The sequence below is a fragment of the Triplophysa dalaica genome, chromosome 21, assembly GCF_015846415.1.
Source record: "Triplophysa dalaica isolate WHDGS20190420 chromosome 21, ASM1584641v1, whole genome shotgun sequence".
NCBI lineage: Eukaryota > Metazoa > Chordata > Actinopteri > Cypriniformes > Nemacheilidae > Triplophysa > Triplophysa dalaica.
Window position 1 is genome coordinate 1,796,388 of NC_079562.1, and position 24,261 is coordinate 1,820,648.

General features: G+C 41.1%; 1 protein-coding gene across 1 annotated transcript; it reads left to right on the forward strand.

The window, feature by feature from the left end:
* The first annotated feature begins 812 nt into the window (after positions 1 to 812).
* Positions 813 to 23,495, forward strand: wnk2 (WNK lysine deficient protein kinase 2). The gene is given in 30 exon segments (XM_056734729.1): positions 813 to 2,261; positions 2,264 to 2,413; positions 5,050 to 5,222; positions 5,303 to 5,523; positions 5,824 to 5,981; positions 6,159 to 6,247; positions 7,100 to 7,319; positions 7,506 to 7,773; positions 7,874 to 8,250; positions 10,539 to 10,679; positions 11,127 to 11,165; positions 11,827 to 11,985; positions 12,118 to 12,513; positions 12,729 to 12,995; positions 13,108 to 13,148; positions 13,240 to 13,402; positions 13,548 to 13,664; positions 14,441 to 14,611; positions 14,693 to 14,744; positions 15,117 to 15,323; positions 15,447 to 16,303; positions 16,544 to 16,601; positions 16,682 to 16,749; positions 17,521 to 18,101; positions 18,178 to 18,428; positions 18,525 to 18,737; positions 20,520 to 20,618; positions 20,926 to 20,970; positions 21,892 to 22,121; positions 22,207 to 23,495. Coding segments are annotated over 30 exon segments (6,525 nt in total). The 5' UTR covers positions 813 to 1,811; the 3' UTR covers positions 22,471 to 23,495.
* The last annotated feature ends 766 nt before the right edge of the window (positions 23,496 to 24,261 follow it).

Genomic DNA, 24,261 nt, shown 5'->3' on the forward strand with positions numbered 1-24,261 from the left:
CACAATATACAGCATGCGCACAGTAATGGTGTGCTGAGTGCCATAGCAGAAGAACACACCTATATATGAACTATATTGATGATATTCTTATTTTCCTTTCTGCTAATACAGAAGTGCAAAGAAGAATTTATTTATTTATCTGAGAAATTTGCATCATTTGGAGTTTGTTACGCGCATTTCTGTAATTGTTTAGCGGAATTTTTTTGAGTTTAATCCGTGTCACGTTTTAGTGTTAAAGGGTGTTTGAGTTGCTTTGAAGCACTGTAACACAAAGTAAAAATTAAATTAAATTCTATATAAATGAAACGATTTGGTGGAGAGAACGTAGATATGTCATCACACTGTTGAATGTGTGTTGTGTTCCCAAAAAACTTCATGTATGAATAAAATAACTTTGAATATATCAAAATAAAATAATTTAAATAAATAAAATGTATACAACTTATCACACCGATTATATGTAAAAGAACACAACTGTTAATAACTATTTGAAACAATACACATGTATATTGTATTATCGAACACCAGCACGTTTACTGTCAATCTGAACGGAGCACCAAATGCATTTTCTGCATGAATAGATGTTGCATGCGCGGTATAAATCTCATTGCCGATATCACATATCTCTCCAGTAGGTGGTACGGTTTCTTTCAGGAAAAGAGGAACAGAGAAGAGGAGGGGAGAGTATGAAAAAGCATCGTCATACAAAATTCATTCATCGCATTAAATATTTAGCGCTCTTAACCGAGTCACGCGCATCCCAAGTGCAGAAACACGGTGCGCACCGGAAAAAGACTGATATCGTATAGTAAATTCAACTTCATTTTCACAGACATATGACTCGTGCATATATAATACGATATATATCTGCCGGTATCTCTATATATGTGGAATTAGTGCAGCGATGCGCCCTGTTCCGTCCTTCAACCGAGCTCTCGGTCACGTCACGTATCGGTTTGGGCGGACCCGGCGGTCCATGGGGCCCGTGACGACCTGCGCAAAGGAAGATAAGGGTGCCGCCTAAAAACATATTTTATTGGACACACATCGTTGCTAGGCGCTAAATGATGTCCGTTTTACAAGTGCACGAAACTCAGTGTGAAAGCCTGCGCAACTGTCACATTAGGAGCGCGGAACCTTTGGGGAGGAGGTGTATTATCCGAGATGAGGAAAGCGTTGCCGCAGTGGGCAAATAATCTGATCAACGCTTCGGCACCGGCTTTTATGTCGTTTGCACACGTTGACATGTATTGACAGGGGGTTTATAGACCGATTTGCGGCTTTCTGTTGAAAGTGGAGGTTTTATGAGAGGTATCGCATTATTTCATTTCAAATTCAGTGCGGGCCATTCGGAGCGATTTTAGCAGGAGAAAGCTGCGCACTTCGCACTTTTATGACGGATTAGACACCATGACAACCTTTGTCAACCCCCCAACACGGTGAGTAAGAAAGACATGTTGATAACGATTTGACTCTGAACACATCATATTTATTACTCAGCTAATAAAGTGCATTTGACGAATGGATTTGTGATGGTAATGTACAATGCGCTGGAGTTTAAGGAGCTTGCCTCGTGCTTGAAATTGGAGATGCTCTTGCGCATTTCGTACTTCTAGTTTTGTTTTTTGGACTAACCTTTATACGAATGGCATCAGAATACCTTTAGCTATTATATGTTAAAGAGTTTTGCAGTCAGTCATTAAATGATGCCAAACTGCGTCAGTACAAACTGGCGTTGCAGGTGCATCCGTTCAAGGAGGACCATGGAGACGACTGAATGTCACAGATAAGTGTCCTGATATTCACGGATCATGGAAAACCTGACTGGATCAGGTTCTGAACAGCAGCCTCCGGGCCTCCCCTCCAAAAAGACTGTGATTTATGAAAATGGTCACGAACATTCCACTCAAGTGGACCCCGCAGCTACAGCACACCGAGGGGCCAGCGACCCTACCGCATACCCCCTATCGGATTACCGGGGGATGGTTCGGCAGAGGTTTATACGCAGAAGTTTGTGGTTCTCCGAGTCGGAGGATCAAGAACTCGACGCGTCGGAGTGCGACAGCAGCAGCAGTCCGATCAAAAACGCGCATCCGCGGAGCACACGCATCCGAAAGAGCGCGAACGCGGAGAGTCAAGTCGAACATAGGCAAGATGTGAACGAGAACTACTGCAGAGAGCCAGAGGCCAGCGAGGCACAGCAAAAGCAAGATGCTGAACTGGACAGGACTGTGGAGAAGGCTGGAAGCGACGAGAATGACAATGAGAGGATGCCGGGATGAAGGCGGTTTCCACCTCTCCAGGTGGACGCTTTCTGAAGTTTGATATAGAGCTGGGCAGAGGGTCCTTCAAAACGGTCTATAAGGGTCTTGACACTGAGACTTGGGTGGAGGTGGCATGGTGTGAACTTCAGGTAAGAAAAATGCATCTACCACATATACATGTGTGTTTCATCTGAGCCACAACTTCAATTCGTTGAATTATTGCACTTTTACAGGTCTATCAACTCTTCAAATAGTTAGTTTCCTTGAAGAAAGACCTGCGGTGTATTTCAAATCATCGTTTAACATAACAAAAACAAAATAAATGACACATCTCCTTAATTGATATACTCCTCTTTATAGGCCTAGCCTACTTACAGTTATGCATAATTGTTGACTCGGCCAGGCCCTGAATCTGTACTGTATCCATGATCTACAAGTAGCCTACTGTAAATGTCAATCCTCTGTGTAATGCATCACTTGTCTTTATATTTAAGCGTTCTGATCGATTGCTTTATCATTCCGAAATGTTTCAGATCCCATCATTTGATGTGGCCTCATCCTAACATCATTTATTGTAAAGCAGAGGCTGAATCGCCCCCTATGAACATCTGCCTGACTATTTATAAGGAATATTACATTTATATTTGGACAGTTAAGTGTTATTCATGTTTGCTTGGAAATCATTGACAGGATAACAACTGCAATTCAAATATCAAAAGGTTTATTATTTACAATCAGTGTTTACTAATAATGAATTTGTCATTTAGAAACGTCCGTCTGGTATAAACACAAACACAGAGCTGCATTGCAAATCCTTAAAGGATCAGTCCCTCCTGCACTGGAGGTCATGTGATTGAGTCTGATCATGTGATCTTATACCTGCTGAAATGATGCAACAGTGCAAGTTCCCTTAGTTACGTTATCTTACATTTGATCTTTACAGTATCATAGCTCCGACCCTCATTGTGTACCGGAGTCCACCACACATCTTACCTCACATCTTTGTTTCTAGCCATGACAAGGCAGTTATGATCCCTGGAGTCCTGATGCTGTGTCAGTCTGCTCGACATTTATCTTTTTTTTTTAATTTGATACATTGGGGTACATGCAGGCCATTTTGATTTAGATTTATCCTGCTTCATAATTCTTAGGATCACACGAAAGAGAGCAAATAGATCATCACCTACTGTACTGTATGGTTAGGCTGTTGTGCTTATAGGATTCAGCGAGCTATAAAAGGCTGACAAAGCATCCCAAATCTGCAACGAGGGGAGAGAGAGAGAGAGAGAGCAAGGAAAACAGAGAGATACAGGTCAGGCGAGGCAAACAAGGCAGTGGATAAGGAACTATTGCTTCCCTCGCATCAAACAAAAGCTCTCTGGAGACAGATATTCCTCTTCAGACTGTTTCATACTGTAGATCAACCATCCTGCATTTCCCTCATCAGCCCTGACCAAATCAGTGTTTTCAAGCCTTCTGTTATCTTTGATGGAGTCTATTGGTAAAACCCATAGCGCCACGCCCCGAGCAATAACCTTTTTAGAAGTTCCTGTAAAAAAATCTCTGTCTGAGTGTTTGTATAAAAAAATAATTATGATAGAAATGCAATGACACTTAAATAAAAGACGGGTATAGTATTTAAACCAATTAGGATATTAGAGAACTATACAGTACTGTTCCTCTCTACATATGAGAAATTGCCTGTGTGATGAATAAAAAGTGTCTAATAGAAATTTTTTATAGAGTGCTTTACGAATCAAGATTCAAGGTATTTATGGATATGTTTACTTTGGGGTAAAATGAAATCATTTAAATTCTTTTGTTAAGAAGATGGGGTAGAAGGGTAATTTATCAAACATTAAATGTCAAAGACTGAAAAGAATACACAATAAAGGGCAAACTAAATATACTTAATATGAACAGAAAAATAAATATTTAAGTCAGACTCAGTTTGGCAGGACGGCTCTTTCTATCTAATCTTTCTCTCAGTAGTATTTTTGCTCATCGTCTTTGTAAAAAGCGTCCAAATTATTATCAACGTCTACGATTTAGATCTTCTGCAAATTTGATGTCAGATTAGGAATGAATGTGAGGAGATTTCTGCGTGTCATGGAGTTCATGTGAGGTTTCAGATGCAGTGTGGGTGTGAATCTCAGAGGCTTTATTGGACCGATCGTTTGGTCCTCAGGGACAGAGATGATACAGATATCCCCCGTCAGCGTTTAGTAGATTTAACAACAGAAGCAAAGCAGATGCCAAGACATTGATTTGGTCAGAGCTCTCTGATCATAGTAACACAACTCAACATGGACAAGCAACAACTCTGTCTTTAATGGCTTTGTATTTCTGCTTTGCTGTTGTGCCACTTCAATATATTCACAAGATTTCTATTTGGTTTATCTGACAGATCCTAATAAAGAATGAAAGAGTGAGTCATTTTATTTAATTCAGTGTATTGTTTTCATATGTTTTCTCTATTGTGCTTCGAATCAAAGAGCTAGAAGATGTGAATCACACATGCCTCTGTTTCAGATGTCTGCATATGTTTCCTCTCACGTTGCCTCAATTTGCTTTGACAATGGAAGCTTGTATTTGATTTTTATCTCTCGTCCGCCTTTGATCTTGACTTTTTGCATGATCAAAATCATATTGTTTTTACAATATTCTGCCAACCTCCACATGGCCACCCAGAAAAACTATAATACGTGTCTTAGCATTTGCATGGATCACCATTTCTTACCCTGGTCATTTATTTTTCTTTCTTTCTTCTTCAATGCTACCTCAGGATCGAAAGCTGTCCAAAGCAGAGCGTCAGAGGTTTAAAGAGGAGGCGGAGATGCTGAAAGGCCTCCAGCATCCGAACATCGTGCGCTTCTACGACTTCTGGGAATCTCCTCTTAAAGGAAAGAAGTGCATCGTTTTAGTCACCGAACTGATGACGTCTGGAACATTAAAGACGTGAGTCACTGACAACATGCAACATGACACAAATATTGCCTATTTGACTTCCCTTCACCCTGAATCATTTTTGTATGCAGCTATCTGAAGCGCTTCAAGGTAATGAAGTCAAAGGTTTTGCGGAGCTGGTGCAGACAGATTTTGAAAGGTCTGCACTTCCTCCATACGAGGACCCCTCCCATCATCCACCGGGACCTGAAGTGCGACAACATCTTCATCACTGGCCCTACGGGCTCAGTCAAGATTGGTGATCTCGGCCTGGCTACACTGAAGAGAACTTCCTTTGCCAAAAGTGTAATAGGTGACCATCATGATTTTTGAAAAACAGTAAAAAAGCTTTAAAATACCGCAAATTTACAAGAAAACGTAATTTTATGGAAAAAAAAGTTTTATTTTGCTGTATATTTCTGGTATTTTTTGGCGAACAGTCTACTTTTGAAATACAGTCAAAAACTGTCAAATTACAGAGAAAGACCACAAATTTATAATAGAATGCCACCCCAGCTGCCCCAGCTAAAGTTTGGCTTTATAGGAGAATGTATAGATTGTGAAATTTGAAGCAAGTTTAAATCATTGTGGATTTTCACTCTTTCTCTATCAGGAACTCCTGAGTTTATGGCCCCTGAGATGTATGAAGAACATTACGACGAAGCCGTGGATGTGTATGCATTCGGCATGTGTATGTTGGAAATGGCAACATCTGAGTATCCGTATTCAGAGTGCCAGAACGCCGCACAAATCTACCGCAAAGTCACCAGCGTAAGTCAAAACAAACAAGACATTTTTGTGGTTCCACATTGAGCTTTAGTTGAAGATGTGATAGTTATATTGTTTCTGTGCGTTTGTGTGATGTTTTGTAAATGCCATTAAGCCCTAATGTCCTTTTCAATGAGTGTTTGTGTGTGTGTTGGATTGTGTGTGTGATTTATCGCACAGGGAGTAAAGCCAGCTAGTTTCACCAAGGTTAGCGTTCCAGAAATCAAAGAAATCATTGGGGAGTGTATACGCCATCGATGGGAGGAACGGTGAGTTTCTCTGCTGAACAACCTCCGGTCACATGACCGTAAAGGTCAAAGGCCTCTGCTCCTGTCACACGCAGCACATGTAGTTTGAGCACACAGCTTTTCCTGGAAGTCTGTGGGTTTATTTAACCAATAACCTTTACAGTAAATTCCCTTGGCAGTAACATGATCTCTGAAAGAACAAAGAGAAGATTAAATGCTAATCTGTTTGTTAAGCCTGACCGTAGATGGAAGTTCATATGCCGCTTCCGGGTCCAAACGCCCAATAAGATGCTATGGGCAAACAACAAATAATGATAATCTACACTTATGTATAGCTATAAAACTATCAGAAAACCTTACCTTAATCTTCATAAAGAAATCCCACATGGCCAGTTGTCAATTTATTTTTCATAATTTATTCAAATATTGATATCGGAGATGCGGAGAGCCAGGTGACTGTAGTGTATGATATGAGTTAATACATGTTTCGCTTAAATATGTCATATGAGAAAACAGTGCTTGGACCCGAAAAGGTATTCCTTACGTCACCCCTTATCAAACGCGTAACATCTGTCCTCTAAACATTCTTCCTTGGTTGTTCGGTCTGTTAGTCCATGCTTGCATCAGCATGCACAGACTGTCAATCAGTCAAATATCTCACAGCATATTCTGCACATCAAAAAACACTTGAATTTTTATATATTTTTCTTCTTCATTTGTTCTCCTATTTTTTATGATTATAATTCCAGCAAACATGGTCTTGTCCTAAAAGCTGTCCTCGGGTGATCGGTTGTCTTGTTTCTCTTGACATGAAAAATAATGTTGTTAGTTAACCATTTTAGAAGGTCTAACCGTCTCTGTCTTTGCCAACAGATACTCCATCAAGGATTTATTGAACCATGCGTTCTTCGCAGAAGACACGGGTGTTCGTGTAGAGCTGGCTGAAGAGGACGATGGGACGAAATCTCCCATCGCTCTAAGGCTTTGGGTTGAAGACGCCAAGAAACTCAAGGGAAAGTATAAAGACAGCGGTGCTATCGAATTCACCTTTGACCTGGAAACAGAAGTCTCGGAAACAGTCGCCCAAGAGATGGTAAACAAAATGAGACCAAATGTTATAGAAATTTGAAAACGCGAAAGTGCCACTTTCCAGTTAAAACAACATTAAAGACTGATGCTTCTTCTATCCTCCTTCGACATATGCATGAATATATTAAACCCAACCTGTTTTAATCAAATAAATCTATGTAAAAACTCTTCAATGGTTTATTCACTGCAGGTAGATTCTGGCTTCTTTTTGGATAGCGATGTGAAGGTTATCAGCAAGTCTATCCGGGACCGTGTGGCTCTCATAAAATGGAGACGGCAGAGAATCGTCTCGGGCAGCGATGAACAAACGGACAAGATCGTAACCAAAACAGAGACGCAGAATCTCCTTCAGGCGCCCTCCACAGGGCTACCAGCGGGCGGACTGGAAACAGAGGAGCTGCAGAGTGAACCTATCAGTCTGGTCTGCAGGGGCCCGGTCAGTGGGACTACAGCTACACGTGAGGACAAACGTTTCCTTTTTAAAACATACCAGGTTCAGATACTGTATTTATTGAATCTCTTTTTTTAAATGCACTTCATGCGTCCCAACAATTGCAGCAGAAACCAGTGCAGAGTCATCGATGATAACAGGCCAAGATAATACTTCCCAGCAGTCTCTTTCCGAGCTCATCTCCACTGCTCAAAGGATCGTAAGCCCTCCAGCACAGCTCCTGGCCCAACAGCCATCCACTGCACACCAACAACAACCTGTTGTACAAATGCACCAAGGGCTCCCGCAACAAACCATAGGCCAGCTACTCCAAGGGACCCAACAACAGCCAAGCCCCCACCAGCTCCAGGGAATCCAGCAACACCCCGGTGCTCCGCTGCAGCAGATGGCACAAGCGCAGATGCCCGGTTTAATGCCTCAAGGACCCCATCAGCTAAGGCAACCTCCAGTAAACATGCACCAAACATCCTACCAGCAGACACCTGTAAGTTTCATGTTTTTAACTTAAGAAAAAGCAAACAAAACCAGACCAATGGGTATGCATTGATGTCACCTTGGCACATGCCCCCTTCACAGCCAAGTTCCCTTGAGTGGTAAACACTCAGCAAAATGGCTGCCTTCAATAGGAGAGGCAAAGAAACCAGGACTAAAATACGCAATTATTTGCCGAAATTAAAAGCAGTTGGACTCCAGGGGGATCCTTATGACATTTAAAGGAACCTGGTGTCCTTGGATGCGCGGAATTGCATTACCTGATATTGTAAGCAGCCAGTGTTTTGCCACTCGAGGGAGTTTGTTTGGTTTGTTCGCGAGGGAAAGTGACGTCACTTGCATCACCTCTATATCTTAAAGAGATAGGTCACCCCAAAATAAAAAAGATTTATTTTATTCACCCTTGTTTGTTCAAAACATGTATGACTCTTCTTCTGTGGAACACAAGAGAAGATATTTTGGGGAGGTCTGGGAGCCTATGTTGCTGGTCGCGAAGGTTTTTCAAAATATCCTCTCTCGTGTACTGCAGAAAAAAAATAACCTTTTCCGAAGGAATCCTTGAGGAGACAGTTCACCCAAAAATGAAAATGCTGTCATCATTTACTGATCTTTGTTCCATATCTGTGTACATATCGTTGTTGTGATGAAAGATATTTGGAAGAATGCTTCTAACCAAATAGTTTTTGGCCCACATTGACTACCATAGTAGGAAAAATTACAATTGTAGTTAAAAGTGTCCCAGAGCTGTTTCCTTCCTACATTCTTTTGTGTTAAACAGAACAAATAATTCTTTCTCACTATGGAAGTCAATGGTGGCTGGTTATAAGCATTCTTCCAAATATCTTTCTCTGTTTTCAACAGAACAAAGACATCTATGTAGTATAATTATAACAACTTTGGGTGAGTAAATGAAGACGCAATTTCCATTTTCGAGTGAACTGTCCCATTCCTTTCGTCCCAAGGTCAATTGTTATGACGACTGTCTAAAATGTTTTTTCTCAAATCTGGCTGAATGTGCAGCGATATGCCAGTGTTTCCTGCGGCTCGCCATTTTCTGAAAGCATGCCTGGGACCAGACGTTGCAGCGCTTCAATCATCCACTCGTTACGGAAGAGAACTGACCTCCAGGATTTCTTAGAAGGGCTGCTTCAGACTTATAGCCGTAACAATCCTGAAGCAAGTGCCTTCACAGGGTCTCCATCATTTTATAAGACAGATGAACCGGAAACAAATGATGTTCCTGAAACTGAGAGTTTACAATCAGGGCAGATGAAAAATCATTCTACGTCTCCTACGAAGTCATTCAGAAGAAACTCAGAAGTCCATCCACATTACTGCCAGGCCTGTGTGGCACTGTTGCTCGGTGTAAAGTCAGGAGGGTCTTTAGCTCGCGTTCCTTCACCTTCTATCTCTCCTGTTTCCTCCCCGAAACCATCATTCCTGATTCATCCAGGTTCAAGCTCACATACATGTGAACTTCTAAAAGCTTTGCAAAACGCATCTCTATATTCTGTTCCCGAAAGCAAACCCAGTTCGATACCAGTTCAGATCACCCCTCCCTCTCCAGTCCACAAAAGCCAAAACACGCCATCACCTCTCCACATATTTACACCATCACCAGTCCACACCTCAACAAGACACATGTCCATATCATCCCCAGTTGATCCACCCTACCCATTTGCACATGGTCCACATTCTCCCAGTTTAAGTACCGATTTGTCTCACCTCCATCGCTGTTTGCATCATATCATCAGTCGTCGAACCAGCTCCCCCGTGCTGAAGGACCACATAGATGCCATACGTCATGCCCGAAGCACAGACGCTTTGTGTGTCCCTCTATCACATCATGACACGGACTCTTTCTCTGTCAAGGAAAGGGAAGCTGGACCAGGTCTTGTGGTAGGTGACGTGAAGTAGAATAGCTATGAGCCTGGCAAAGAAATCTAGAATCTGCTTACCCCTAGTGAATAAGTAATGGGAGTGTTTCAGAGAGACAGGCCGCGGTCTCTTGAAAGGTTGTTAGAGAATGCCACCACGAGCTGACAGTACAATAAATGACTGCTGCCGCAAAGCTGCTTATTATCCCTGTCACCCCGCGTGCGCTCCACTCCCTCTGTCATCCCCTGTGTGTGGAGCAAATCACTGCTGTGATGTTGTGCATTTTCTCCCCATAAATACCTGATAATTGACCTGTCAGATCACAGCATGTGGCGTTGGAAGTGCCGTCCACCTAATATCTCGAAGGCTGTCAGCTGTTAAAAGGCCTATTTGTGTTTTCAGCCTTCTGCACAAGTGGTTTCATCTAAGACGGTCTCCGCTCCAGCGACTCCTCTGCCACAAACTCGTCTGAATCAACAGAGCGTGCCCTCTGCAAACCTCGTAACACAGCAAAACCAGACCGCCGTACCACTGACACAGGAGGTAAGAGTGTTGGACAGAGATATTAGACTAAAGAGGATTTAGGATCATATTTTATACCGTCTACTGTATTAATGTAGATGGGAAACCATGCCAGTGGTGGAAATGGCCGAGCTCAACTGGGGGGACTTTACTTGGGACATGTACAGTGGTGGAAAAATTAGGAGACGAAAATGATTTACAATTTTTCTTAATTTACTATTTATAGGTATGTAAACTGGAGATGCTGAAAATCCCACTATTTATATGTATCAGTGTTTATGTATTTCCATATAGTTTGGCTTTAAAATCAACAAAGACGGAAATCTTTGACATTTCAAACTGGAATCTTTACTCCTTGAACACAGTCCCCCTGAGTTCCCCCTATTTCCAGCCCTGTCTGTGTGCAAACACAGTATACGTTTGGTAGTTTAATTTAGTTTTTTGACCTTGTGTTTGTATTTCTCTCAGTTTCACCTCTATTTCCATCCCGAAGCTTTCCCACCTCAGGTAGACACGACCTGATAAACCTTCTGTCAAAATCTCAAACCTCTCCTGCAAGTTTTTAGTTTCATAGATAACGCTTTTCAATCATGCGCGAATATCCAGGGTTGCCAAATCTGCATATCAAATCCTGCTCAATGACATATCAAAACATGCCCTGTGACACAAACTCAAAATATTTCATTTACATTTACATTTAGGCATCTGGCAGACGCTTTTATCCAAGGCATTTGCAATCCCATGGGATCGAACCAACAACCTTGTTAACGCATTGCTCTTACCACTGAGCTACGGGAAAGCTTTCACTTGCATAACTAACTGCTTTATACAATTTCTTCATGAAAATGACTGTATAGTAGTAATCATACTACATAAACAAACAAATCATACTATATAAACAAAATGCACTATAGTTTTACAAAACGTAGGAATTTATTGCGGAATTGAAGGGGACCTGGCAACCCTGCTAATATTAAATGATGAATAAAAATATGCTAAATTAAACCATTACATGGTCGAATTCCTAAGATTCAGAAAAGTCATTGAAATAAGTATTTATATATGTATTTGGAGATAAAAAGATTTGATTACCAGTGTGATTTAGGGATGTCCTCCTGAACAGTTCTGCTTGTATTATCAGTTTTTATATGCATTTTGTATTTTCCAGACTTTTCAGCCCCTCGTGCCGGGACATTCAGACGCTTCTATTCCACAGCATGTTTTACAATCGGGGTCTTCAGTCCTCAGCGTAAGCGGTCTGCCTCCACAGCCACGGCTGAATATTCAGACGGCTGCACTTCTCCAGCCCCTGCAGATCACCACACAGGTCAGTTCATGCCTGTTTCTAAAATATCACAACAAATCTACTCTTTAGCGAGACTGAAATTCGTTCTTCTGCATGCAAATGTTTCGCCTCTGGCTGTTTACTTTCTTTTCTATCCCGCTCTTGATTCTTTAGTTTCCTTCGACCTATACTCTTTTGCCAGAAGGGGGCGCACCGACAGGGACAGAGCCAGTCTCTTTCTCCTCAGCCTCTTATTCTTCTCCCTGCCCTACATATGCTCCTCCCGTCTCGCCTTACTATTCACTGAGCCCCATCACAGCTTCACTTCCGGTGGTATCCATGCACAACGTACCCTGCGTGCTTGGAGCGGGTACACCCGTGTCCACCCCTCTGAATGTGCCCGCCTCTGTACCTCTGCTTGCTATGGCCCTGTCCTCACCCACAGTTCCTCCCGAGCAAATATACTCCCCCGTCCCACCACAAGAACGCGCTCTTTTCCTAACCCAGCCCTCCTTGTCCCTCCCTCAGCAAGACCCATCAATTCCTGAAATCCCTGTGACTGTGGTTGAGGTAATGCTGTGGTTTCCTTCCTGCTACATGCGAGGATTGATTTTTATATCCTGTATATTTAACATGATTATAAACAATTCTTTTGAGAGGGGCAGTGTACTGGCACATCGATCAAGATTGGTCCAGTAGTGCGTTGCCATAGCAATCATTGATGTGGAATATTTCATATTTTTGAAAGAGACGTACAGTTGAAACAAACTGAAACTTTTTTACAGGAGCACGGTCACCACGAGCATCCCCAGGTTCTGGCCTCAGCTCACATGATTCTGTCTCGGATTCAGTCTCCTCCACAGGACGGCCAGTTAGATGTGAGGTTTACCACCATCCAAACTGAGACCATGGAGCCCCCTGTTGGCATACAGATGGGATGTGCTGTTCCTGAGATCACCGGCGTGCCCACGACGACTCAACAAATATCTGACGCTACATCATTCCCGGTTCCCTCTACACTAGAACCCATCCAAATTCAAGCCAACACTGAGGTAAGACCCAGTTAGTAACACTAGACCGTGACATCCATAAATATGATCATATTATACAGTATATTCATCAAGTTATATCTTTAATGTATTAAAATACAATGTTTCATTCCAGGCACCTGTATCAATTCCACTTCATTGTTATGTAATGGACAGGTGTGTAGTTTTTCGCTAACCTCCTTCTCAAATTATTTTCTACACTGCACTAGTATATACTTACACTAGCATGCACTTATGTTTTGTGAAGCTTAAATCAAGATGCAGGGTCTGGTAAAGAGATGAGTGACACCTACGAAGGGCCCGGCGGTGGAGCAAAGGGTGACGGCAAACCCAGAAAACACCACCGCAAATCTACTCGCACACGCTCGCGCCAAGAAAAAATAAACAAGCCGAAGCTAAACATGCTAAATGTGAGAACTCAAATTTGAATTTTTGCAATTTGTTTGTTGTGCAATCACGTCTTAATCCCCACTTGTAAGTCGCTTTGGATAAAAGCGTCTGCTAAATGACTAAATGTAAATGTAATGCTTCATCGTCCTTATTTCATCCACTCAGGTTAGTAATATGGGCGACAAAATGGTTGAATGCCAGCTGGAGACTCACAATCATAAAATGGTGACCTTCAAATTTGATCTAGACGGAGACGCACCTGAAGAAATAGCCACTTATATGGTGAGATTAAAGTTGACATTTAAAGTACATTGAGCGCCACTTAAAAAGTTATATTGTGAGTTTGTAAAGCGATGTTATAAGTTATTGTTTAAAGTGGCCGTAACTCAGTTTCTGCACATCTCATGTTAATTGTACCCTTTAAATATCTGTAGAGTCTTTAGTTTGATCACATTAATTAATGCACGGGGAGGGCGGAACTAAAGCATGTGCGTATCCATTGCCGACAAAACACAGACATATGACTTAGTTTCACTTACCGCGTTACGGTTCATGTCAGGCATCTTTTAGCACTGGGACGGCTCCATCTATCAGTTTCAAACGGATCTCCAAATCCAGCGTTATATCCATCGTTTATATAACATCCATTACGGAAATGCCATGAACAAACACACCTCAACTTCCCTCACTATCGCAAGAGTAGATAGTGGCCCACAGCAGAGCCAATCTTGAAGCAGCGTAGCCACTCTCGATGATAAGCGTGTCTTCTTTTCATACATCCTTTCGCCTTGCCGTGGACGTGCTTGTCCGGGAGAATTACCCAATATTATACTAAGAATAGTTGTTACGTAAGGGTTATTCATGTTCGAAAGATGTGACATCTTAGCCCTTTGTCAGCCACCATAGTGCTCCGAAAGTGAGGGGGGAGAGGTGGAGTGAGCCGTTTGTTTGCAATTTGCAACCTTACCACTAGATGCCGCTTCATTTTATACACTGGTCTTTTAAAGCAAAGAGCCATTATAAAATGACCTCTTATTTTTATTACAAAAATATCTCAGGTGGAGAATGGTTTCATTCTACCGATAGAAAAGGAAATATTTATAGACCAGCTGAAAGACATTGTGGACAAGGCAGAGGACATTTTGAGCGAGGAAATGGATGGGGAGAAGACATCAGAACTAGGGAAAAGTCATTTGCAAGGACAAACCTCTGAAGATACAGGAGGAGAGGTAATGCAGAAAGGCACATCACGTGCATCAGAAAATATTACACCAGTGGATATGTGGACATTTTTGTGTGTTGTTCTCCAGGGATTGAAGGGACAGCAACCCGGAGCTCCTCAGCCAGTTTATCAACAAAATGGTAAATTCACTTCTATAATTCCATGCATTAAAATACACACTTTTCAAGGGATAGTTCAACCAAAAATGAATGCTTTCATAATTTTCTCACCCCTTTGTCATTCCAAATCTGTTTGATTTCTGAAGAACATAAACGTTTGTTGGTAAACCAACAATATTGGCCCCCATTGACTTTCATTGTATGGACACAAATGCACTGAGACATTTCTCAAACTATCTTCTGTAGTGTTCCACGGTAGAACGAGTCATATGCCGGTTTTGAACACCATGAGAGTGAATAAATAATGACATGATTTTTATTTTTGGGTGAACTATCCCGTCATGAATGTACAGATCTGTTTTTCTGAATGAAAGGCTGATGTCTTTTGCTCAGTTTTGCACACAGGTAAGAGATGGTTCATCATCTGTCCTGTGGAGGAGGCACCTGCTGTCAGTCATGAGGCATCCTCAGACGGTGGCCTGTCCACACAATCTGCATCTACAATAACAATAACGGATGGAACGGCCACTGCTCAGCGGGGAGAGAAGGCCTCAGCCCAGCGTCCAGAACCCAGCACAGGATCTGCTTCTGCATCCATGGGTAATGTCAGATTATACCAATTTGTATATCGAGACACTTGGTATGAAATATACAGATTATAAGGAAATGTAGATGGAAGAAATACATTTATTGTGTATTGATTCGTTGTTTATCCTCCATCAGATTCAGAAGCCTGTGCCACAGCACCCCCATCTGGAGGAAGTGATCCTTACGGGGTTTGGAGCCCTCTGTCTATGACCACTACAGACCCTCTTTCCTTAGCACCCCTCTCCCAAACTCCACCTGTTCCCCAAGTGGCCGCAATGCATGTGCAGACCTCTACCTATTCGGAGGAGGGGACAAATCTAGGCCCCGCCCACCTAAGTGCCCAACGCTCCCAACCGTGCCCGGATCACCACAGCTCTCTTTTTGTGGACGACACCCAGAGTGCCAGATTAAGCTCCGTGTCCCCAATGCACACCGCTCAGCAGATGGCTGAGGTTGCATGTGCCGTCTCCATGGTGGAGGAAGTACCCTGCTGCCCCCTGGTCATGCCACTGTCCCTCGAAGTGAACAGTGGGCTACAGCGGTCGTCTTCTGCGATACCCCCTCCACCGTCGCAGGACTCCACGTCTGCGCGCGAACAACTCCACTCCATCACGTTAAGTCGAATCGAGCGTGCCCCGCAGCCTGTGGTGCTGCAGCAGCCCGTGCCTGCTGTGGCCGGTCCCAAGGCACCTTCCCTGCCCCAGAGCCCCGCCCCTTCACAGCATCACTTTGTCCCTGGGGAATCGGACGGAGAGGGGCGTGGCAGAGGAGGGTTTGTTGACAGCACCATCAAGACATTGGATGAGAAGCTGAGGAATTTACTGTATCAAGAATACGCCCCCATGTACCCGTCCGGGAGTGCTGCAGAGACTCCAGGATCTGGCACGGAGTATATCCAGTCACCATCGGGACCAGAAAGCGCAGTGGGAGGGTCGGGAAACAGCACGCCCAGTCTTATGGGAGAGGGACGATTTAGAGCAGGAGAACAGCTGGTAAGTCTAAAGGTAAAGTTGCTTCTATGGAACACAAAAGAAGATATTTTGAGAAATGTCTGAGTGGTTTTGAGTCCGTAAAGTGAAATTCAAATTGTTCGCTTACCACCGTTCTTCAAAATATCTTTTTTTTCGTGTTCTGCCGAAGAAAGAAAGTCACACGGGTTTGGAATGATTCAACTTAAATTTTTGGGTGAACTATACCTTTAATAATGAGGCTGTGTCTACTTTTGCTTTTAGCCACAGATACCCGAGCGTGTTGACAGTTTAAGTGCTCTCAGTGACTCTGCTGTTGGAGGTATGACGGGAGCTCTTTATATAAATTCATCTTTATCTGCAAAACAGCGTTTATTTATATATTACACATTTTTTTAACAGTTACTGTGTCAAGAAGACATGTGATGCCACACTCCACATCCTGCTCTGGATCCAGAAGTCGATTTAAAGTACATCATTCATTTAACATAGGGGTGAAGTGATACTCTCAGCTCACAGTTCTATATTTTGATAACTAACAACATGTAATAAACAAATCTTAATTTAAATTGAGACAAATTATTTGGTTAAAAACAATCTGGTACTAACAATTGAATTGGTCTTACACTGAAAATGAATTTATATAATACATTAAAATTATTTTTTCAAACATTAAAAGCACAAAATAAAAAAAAATGTATGTTGATACAGGACGCATGTTGGCAGCTCAACCATTAGGTTTAAATTTGCAGTTTAACTTCCTATTTGGTTTCAAATAAAAACAAACAAACCAAATCTTAAATGTTAAACCACAATCTTAGTCTTTTGTCTACTGTGATGTCATATCACAGTATATCATGACACCCCTTGTTTTTAATAATATAATTATTAATAATTATAACTATTTTATTTTTATAATATTAATTAAATAATAAAAGTGATTATTAAATTCAATATATAATAGTTTTTAATAAAGAATCTGCGTTAATAATATGTTTTAGTTTATGCCATTTCCCTACTATTTTTTTTTTACTTTGTCAAGTGTTCACATGAATGCTTTTAACATTTGTTAACATGTTGCTTCTAAATTCTCATTGTAAAGATTATTAAATTCACAAATTTCTGATGTTACCGAGAATGTTTACTTTTTATTTTATTATTTTTGATACAATTACAAACTATTCATTGTGATGTTCCATATCTTGATTTTGTGTGGTATTGATTTGCTCTCATTGATTCAGATGATGCCGGGCACCATAGACATTCTGTCGGGTCAAGGGCATAAGCAGCGTAGCTTGAGCAGCACAGCGTCTCCAGCGCACCCTGGAGGCTATTTGGGAGAATGTGCCATGTACGAGGAGCCAGAGATTTCAGCCACCACCGTCGGACGTTTCTCAGTGATGAGCGCAGAGGACGAGGTGACACGCAGGAAACAGACCAGCAGATATTCCGCCCCACCTGACTTTTATTTAGACGCTCCACCTCCCCTGACCAAAAGAGACTCCCTGCCGAGGACACAGACCTCCATCTCAGCAGACGTCACCGTTCACGCCCGCTTCATGTCATCTGACTCTGCCGAGAGCAGCCCTGCCAAAATGGCCCCCACGACCCCCTCCCGCCATGGACGCTCAGAAAGGAGAGGAAGTGACCTCATGAAAAGAGCGGTGGCGTTTCTGAGACGATCGGGGCGCAGTAGCAGCGTGCAGAGCTCTGATTCGCCGAGCAGAAAGGGGGGCGTGTACGGATCCTGCGTCAGCAGTGACAATGACTCGGAAATGGAGGATTCAGACGTAAAGAGGGAACTTCAGAGACTGAGAGAAAAGTAAGTGTGGCTTTATCTTAAAGACACAAATGTTAATATTAAATGGAATTCTCTTACTTGCCCTGTTTGTATTCAGGCATATGAAGGAGGTTTCAGAACTGGAGGCTCACCAAAGAGAAGAAATCGAGCTTCTGTATATCAGATTGGGAAAACCGCCACCGCCAGGTCTTTACATCTCGTCCACAGCGCCCCCTCCTGGACGCAAACGCAGAACCAGCAAGCACAAACTGAAAGCTGGCAAACTGCTCAGTCCGCTTGTACAACAGCTGAGAAACGTGGCATCTAAAACCAGCGATGGCAGCAAAAGCAACGATTTAACAAAAACTGGTCAGAACTTGGTAGCTTTGGATCTGGAGTAATAATAATGACCAAGATGTTTTCAATACCATCTTCTTAATAACAAGTCATTTTTCTTATTGTCAGCCGAAGCTGCTCTGAGCCTGAATGGTTCGCCCGCCAAAGCTCCTAATCTGTTTGACGGCAGGGGATATACCGGGACGGGGACTCTGCCCTCTTCTGTATCCGAGCCGGTTCAGACCCAACAGCCCTGCTCTCTGAAAGGATCTCTGTCCTCTGATAACATCTACTCCGGCCCGCAGGGTGAAGGGTCGGGACCACGCTGCCTGCCCGCTCAAGGTGACCTTCATTCTTACATTTCCCAGCATGCATGTTGAGGCTGTCTGTAGAATATTCAGTGTGATTTTATGCAATGCTGCACAGACCGTATTACACTAAGGTGGAATGAGAGCATTTTGCTCACAAATCGCTGTTGCTTTTCTCTCTGCATTGCACCACATGATGACTGATTCATTGCTTTGAGTCAATATCAACTGATCATTACCTGATAATAATAATGAGAAAAGATAATGATCTGATAAAATTGACTTTATTGAATGAAAATATTTGTTAACGTATCCGTGAACTCAAATATGGGTTTGAGAATAGTGCCAATATATATTATTTCAGTTGTATTCATTATTTTCTAATAATTGTCATAATTAATTGATGAACTTTATTAAATTATTTATAATCATTTTATATCTATATGAATATTTATTATATTACTTTATTATTGTAAATAGAATAATGATATTTATATGAATCATTTATTCGTTGACGTAATTAGGAACGTAATTATGGGTTTAATAATAGAGGTTTAAGAATATCATATTTGTATTTTTTGACTTATTAGTATTTTTTAACAATTTAATCATTTTAATAATTAACTTATGAAATAACTTTATTTAATTTATGAAATTCATTATACTAATTTGATATATATACGAATAATAATTAATAATATATAACAGAATATCAAATAATAATAATGATATTTCTGTTAGTGATTTATTTGTTTAGATAATTGGAAACTTAATTATGGGTTGAGAAAAAGGGCTTATATTAATATTTTTACATAGCGATATTATACTTTTAATAATTAATTTATGAAAATAATTATATATTTTTATATTTACACTAATAAATAGTAATCATATGTAGTGGAATTATTATTAATAATTATTTGTATATATATTCTTTCATTTATTTATTTATATTTAATGAAATGCGAATGAGGGGGGCACGGTGGCTTTGTGGTTAGCATGTTCGCCTCACACCTCCAGAGTTGGGGGTTCGATTCCCACTTCCGACTTGTGTGTGTGGAGTTTGCATGTTCTCCCCGTGCCTCGGGGGTTTCCTCCGGGTACTCCGGTTTCCTCCCCTGGTCCAAAGACATGCATGGTAGGTTGATTGGCATCTCTGGAAAAATTGTCCGTAGGGTGTGAGTGCGTGAGTGAATGAGTGTGTGTGTGTGCCCTGTGATGGGTTGGCACTCCATCCAGGGTGTATCCTGCCTTGATGCCCGATGACTCCTGAGATAGGCGCAGGCTCTCCGTGACCCGAGGTAGTTCGGCTAAGCGGTAGAAAATGGATGGATGGATGGATGGAAATGCGAATGAATGAAAAGATTCTTTAAATGTAGAATATATCAGTACTGAAAGGTTGCATCACATTAAAAGTTGTATTTGTAAACAGAAGTCTGTGTAAAGCTTTCCTGTAATTCTGTGGTAAGAGCATTGCGTTAACAGCGCAAGGTTGTGGGTTCGATCCCAGGGGATTGCAAATACCTATGTAAAATGTATAGGATAAAGCAATGTAAACTGCTTTGGATAAAAGCGTCTGCCAAATGCCTAAATGTAAATGTAAATAATATATTTATATATAAATGACAACAATGAACTAAAACAAAAAATGTTGGCATTAACTTTAACAAAGAATAATGAATTACATTTTATAAGCATTTTGCAGCTTAACAATTAAACGTTATGAATCTTCATTAAACTCTTACTGTTTACATACTGCATGTTTGAGTATTTCATATCAAGCTCAAGACTCCTATTCTTTCTTCTCTGTCTGTAGGTTGGCCACCTTCTCCACAGGCGTCTGCACAGGTCACCTATAAATCCAGCAGTAAACCACGGGCTCGATTCCTCAGTGGGCCTGTTTCTCTATCCATCTGTTTGTATCTCTCTCCTTTCCATCATTACCCGTCTCATGACGTCCTGCTCTTTCTCTCTTTTACTTTCAATACTTTATTATTGTGTTGCTCATCAATATTAATTTCCCGTTCATTCCTTCCATTCACCTTTGGTCATCTGTCTGTGAACAACATTCTGAATTTAACCTTTCATTTGTTTTATCATTTTAACTTTAAATAGCTCCGCTCTAATGTATCTTAGTGTTAGATAATATTTATACCTTTTATATATTTTAACAAAAGCCTGTACATTCACTGTCAAAGACTAATTGTGCTTTCTTTCTGTAGGGTCGACACTTAAACGCTTGTGTCTGGGCAAAGAACGTGGCAGCAGTAAGTATTCTTTTTTCAAAAATCATTCCTATTGGTCAACCTTCATGTTTGTTTGTAGGTTTTCCAAATATTTAATCAGTAAAAAGTAGTATAAAAAGCTTGTCAACTTTGACAACACAGTGTTTTAAAATATTTTAAAAACCCAGGTTTTCCAATTTCTTTGAAGTGACCGTTTTGGAGATACAAACTTTCAGTTCGACAGCGATGATGACAACATACTGTATATGTCGTATGTTTCAAAAGTTGTCACTGCATAACATCGGCCTTTACCTTTAATTTCAGAATAACTAGATTCAATATATAAGTTGAATCAGTGCTGATCCTAGACGTCTGGGGGCCCTAAGCAAACCTTTGTAGTGGCTCTTGTCATAGTTAAATTTAGAAAAACATGTAAACTATAAGAAATAAAAAGTTGTAAATCAATTAACACACTAAAAGGAATAAAAACTGAAAGACAAAAACCATTAAACTGACAGTAGTGAAATATATAGCAATATTTACATATTATCTGAAAGTTTATTATAATAAATATCAAAATCTAGAAGGTGTGCATTATCGCTGACACCCGCGTGGACATTGTACAGCTTGTTTTGTGACTCTAATGGTCTTTGCACATACATTCAGAAATTTTCGTATGCATTTTTTCGTATTTGGCGCTTGTATGTACGGTGTCTATGAATTGTCAAAATGCCTCTCAAAATAGATCACACCCGGAATTTTTAAATGACGGACGAAAATATCGGAGGCAGTGTGTAAATGTTATTGACACAACATGACGTCGTATTTATTTTTTAACGTGCGGAAATTTGTTTAGATAGTAGTGTTTTTGATTATGTACTCAAGGGGGCCCCCTAGTGGCGCAGTATCCGTATAGGAAGGATCGGCTCAGAGTTTAACAGAACTTATTTACACGTTTCACAGGGTCTGGAACTCCATCAGGTGCCTCCCCGATGCCTCCTCGATTCACTCCCCCGCCTCACCAGCCCATGGGTCTCGCTCAAGCACAGACGAACAACAGTAACAATAAAACAAACGCGTTCACGCAACCCCTCAACGGACGGCTGAATAACTGGACAGAAGATGTGAGGTCTCCCTCAAGCTCCATCCAACCACAGCAAGCAGCCAGAGGCCGGATCTGGAGCGCTGTAGAGGTGATGTCATGAACATACTCCCATCTGAGCTCTGTCTTTTCTGGCTTGATAATTTGCTGAAACAAATTGTTGAATTTTCTTTCAGGATTCATGGCCAACAGAGAGAAGGAGCGTTTCCCAGCTGCCTCTGGGGAGATTCTCATGGCCACGAATAGATACTCATACCGTCACAGTTACGGCTGACGGTTTCATGGTGCCTGATAACCCGTATCGGAAACTTTTAGAAATGGACCGCTGGCCAATAACGAAAAACAATGAAATCTTAGCTTTCCCCGCCGTGCATTCGCCTCCGTGGACAGCACCTTCCTCTCCAAGCGACCTTCCGGGTTTTAGATCTAAGAACATGTAGCTTTCCATCGGTCTCCTTATACTTCTCACACTGACGTCAAAATATTTACTCCAAATAGTTTCTTTTACATGCCGGTTAGTCGTTTCAGTGTGCAAATCTGTTGCAGTCGCTAGCATGTCGTTGTTTACAATGCACAATATGTAGTAATCTCACATGAAGCTGTAAATATACAGTCCCCAGTTCATTGAGCTATTTGTGGTGAATCATTTATGTAAATTCAGTATTCTTGTACATATCCATATTGCCTATGTAGCACTGACTTTTGGCGAAGGCTATGTACAGAATGTATATATTTCATCGGAACCTGTTTAGCTTGCTTGTGTTTGCGCAGGATCGACTCCCTCAGTACCTTGAGCTGTACACAAATGTAAATGCAATAAGTTAAAATGCCCTTGAGTTTGTGCGGATATGTACAGTATAGGCACTGTTTATATACTGTAAATATAAACTCTGTCTGCGGATGTGCATAAATCGAATATGAGTCATCGATTGAGATTTAAAGTGTGTAAGTGTGAACTGATTTGTTGCTTGGAAAATGAACACAAATGTAACATGATTGTATATTTTTTAATCATGCCGGCGGCGATCACTGATTTCACACGGCATGCTTGTGAAATAACAAACACTTGCACTGGGAAACAAAGGAGAACTGACTGTACATTTAAAATGACATAATAGTGCCTGTGATGTACTGAGTATCACTCAGTGTTGAAGGGGTAAAAATGTCTTCTTTTGATTTTTTATGTGTTAGGATTATCCCACTACCTAAATTTTTCATCCTGAAGTTAATGGGGTCCGTTATATGTGATACACATTTATAAATTGTAATCTAACACTAGTTCAGTTACGTGTCATTTCGGCTAGGAGTGGACTTAGAGTCATATAGTTTTCACGAAACACAGGTATTTTTCTGGAAGGGTGTCTTCATGATACTGGGTGTGTCCCAATTTATTTCTGGACCCATGAATTTTTGTAGACGCCCTCGATACAGCACAAGGCAAATTACACAGACATATTTTATTTGAGCCGTATAAGGTTATTCTTATTGTTTCACATTTATTGAAATGGTTGAGTGAACTTTGCTGGCTGCTGTCATGCTTTCAGTTACACCGCAAAAAAAAGTGTTTGTCTTGTATTCGAGTACAAATATAAAAAAATTCAGGATACATTCGATTGAAAAGCAAAATAAAAGTGACCTTGAAGGGACAGTTCACCCAAAAATGTTAATTCTGTCATCATTTACTCAACCTTGAGATGTTCCGAATCAGTACTCAGAGAAAGATATTTGGAAGAATGCTCGTAATCAAACCATTTTTGGCCACCATTAGTTTCCATAGTAGGAAAAATGACAATAGTGAAAGGAGCCCCAGACCTGTTTGCTTTCCTACATTCTTCAAAATATCTTCTTTCATGTTCTACAGAAGAAAGACATTTATAAAGCAATTTTTCCTATAATGGTAGTTAATAGTGGCCGAGAACTCTGCCTCACAAAGTTTTTTTGTCTAAATGGTTCCGTGAAGAACCTTTGACATACAAAGAACCTAAAAGTGTATTTGTTCCAAAAAAGGATCTTCAGATTAAAAAAGGTAAGAGAGAGGTGGCTCTTTGTAGAACCTATGACTGAATGGTTCTTTGTGGAACCAAAAATCGCTGTGAAGAACCATTTAAGCACCTTTATTTTTAAGGTGTGTTCTTCCGAATATCTTTCTCTGTGTTTATCAGTACAAAGAAATGTATATAGGTATGGAACAACTTGAGGATGAATTTAAATTTTGGGGTGAACTGTCTTGT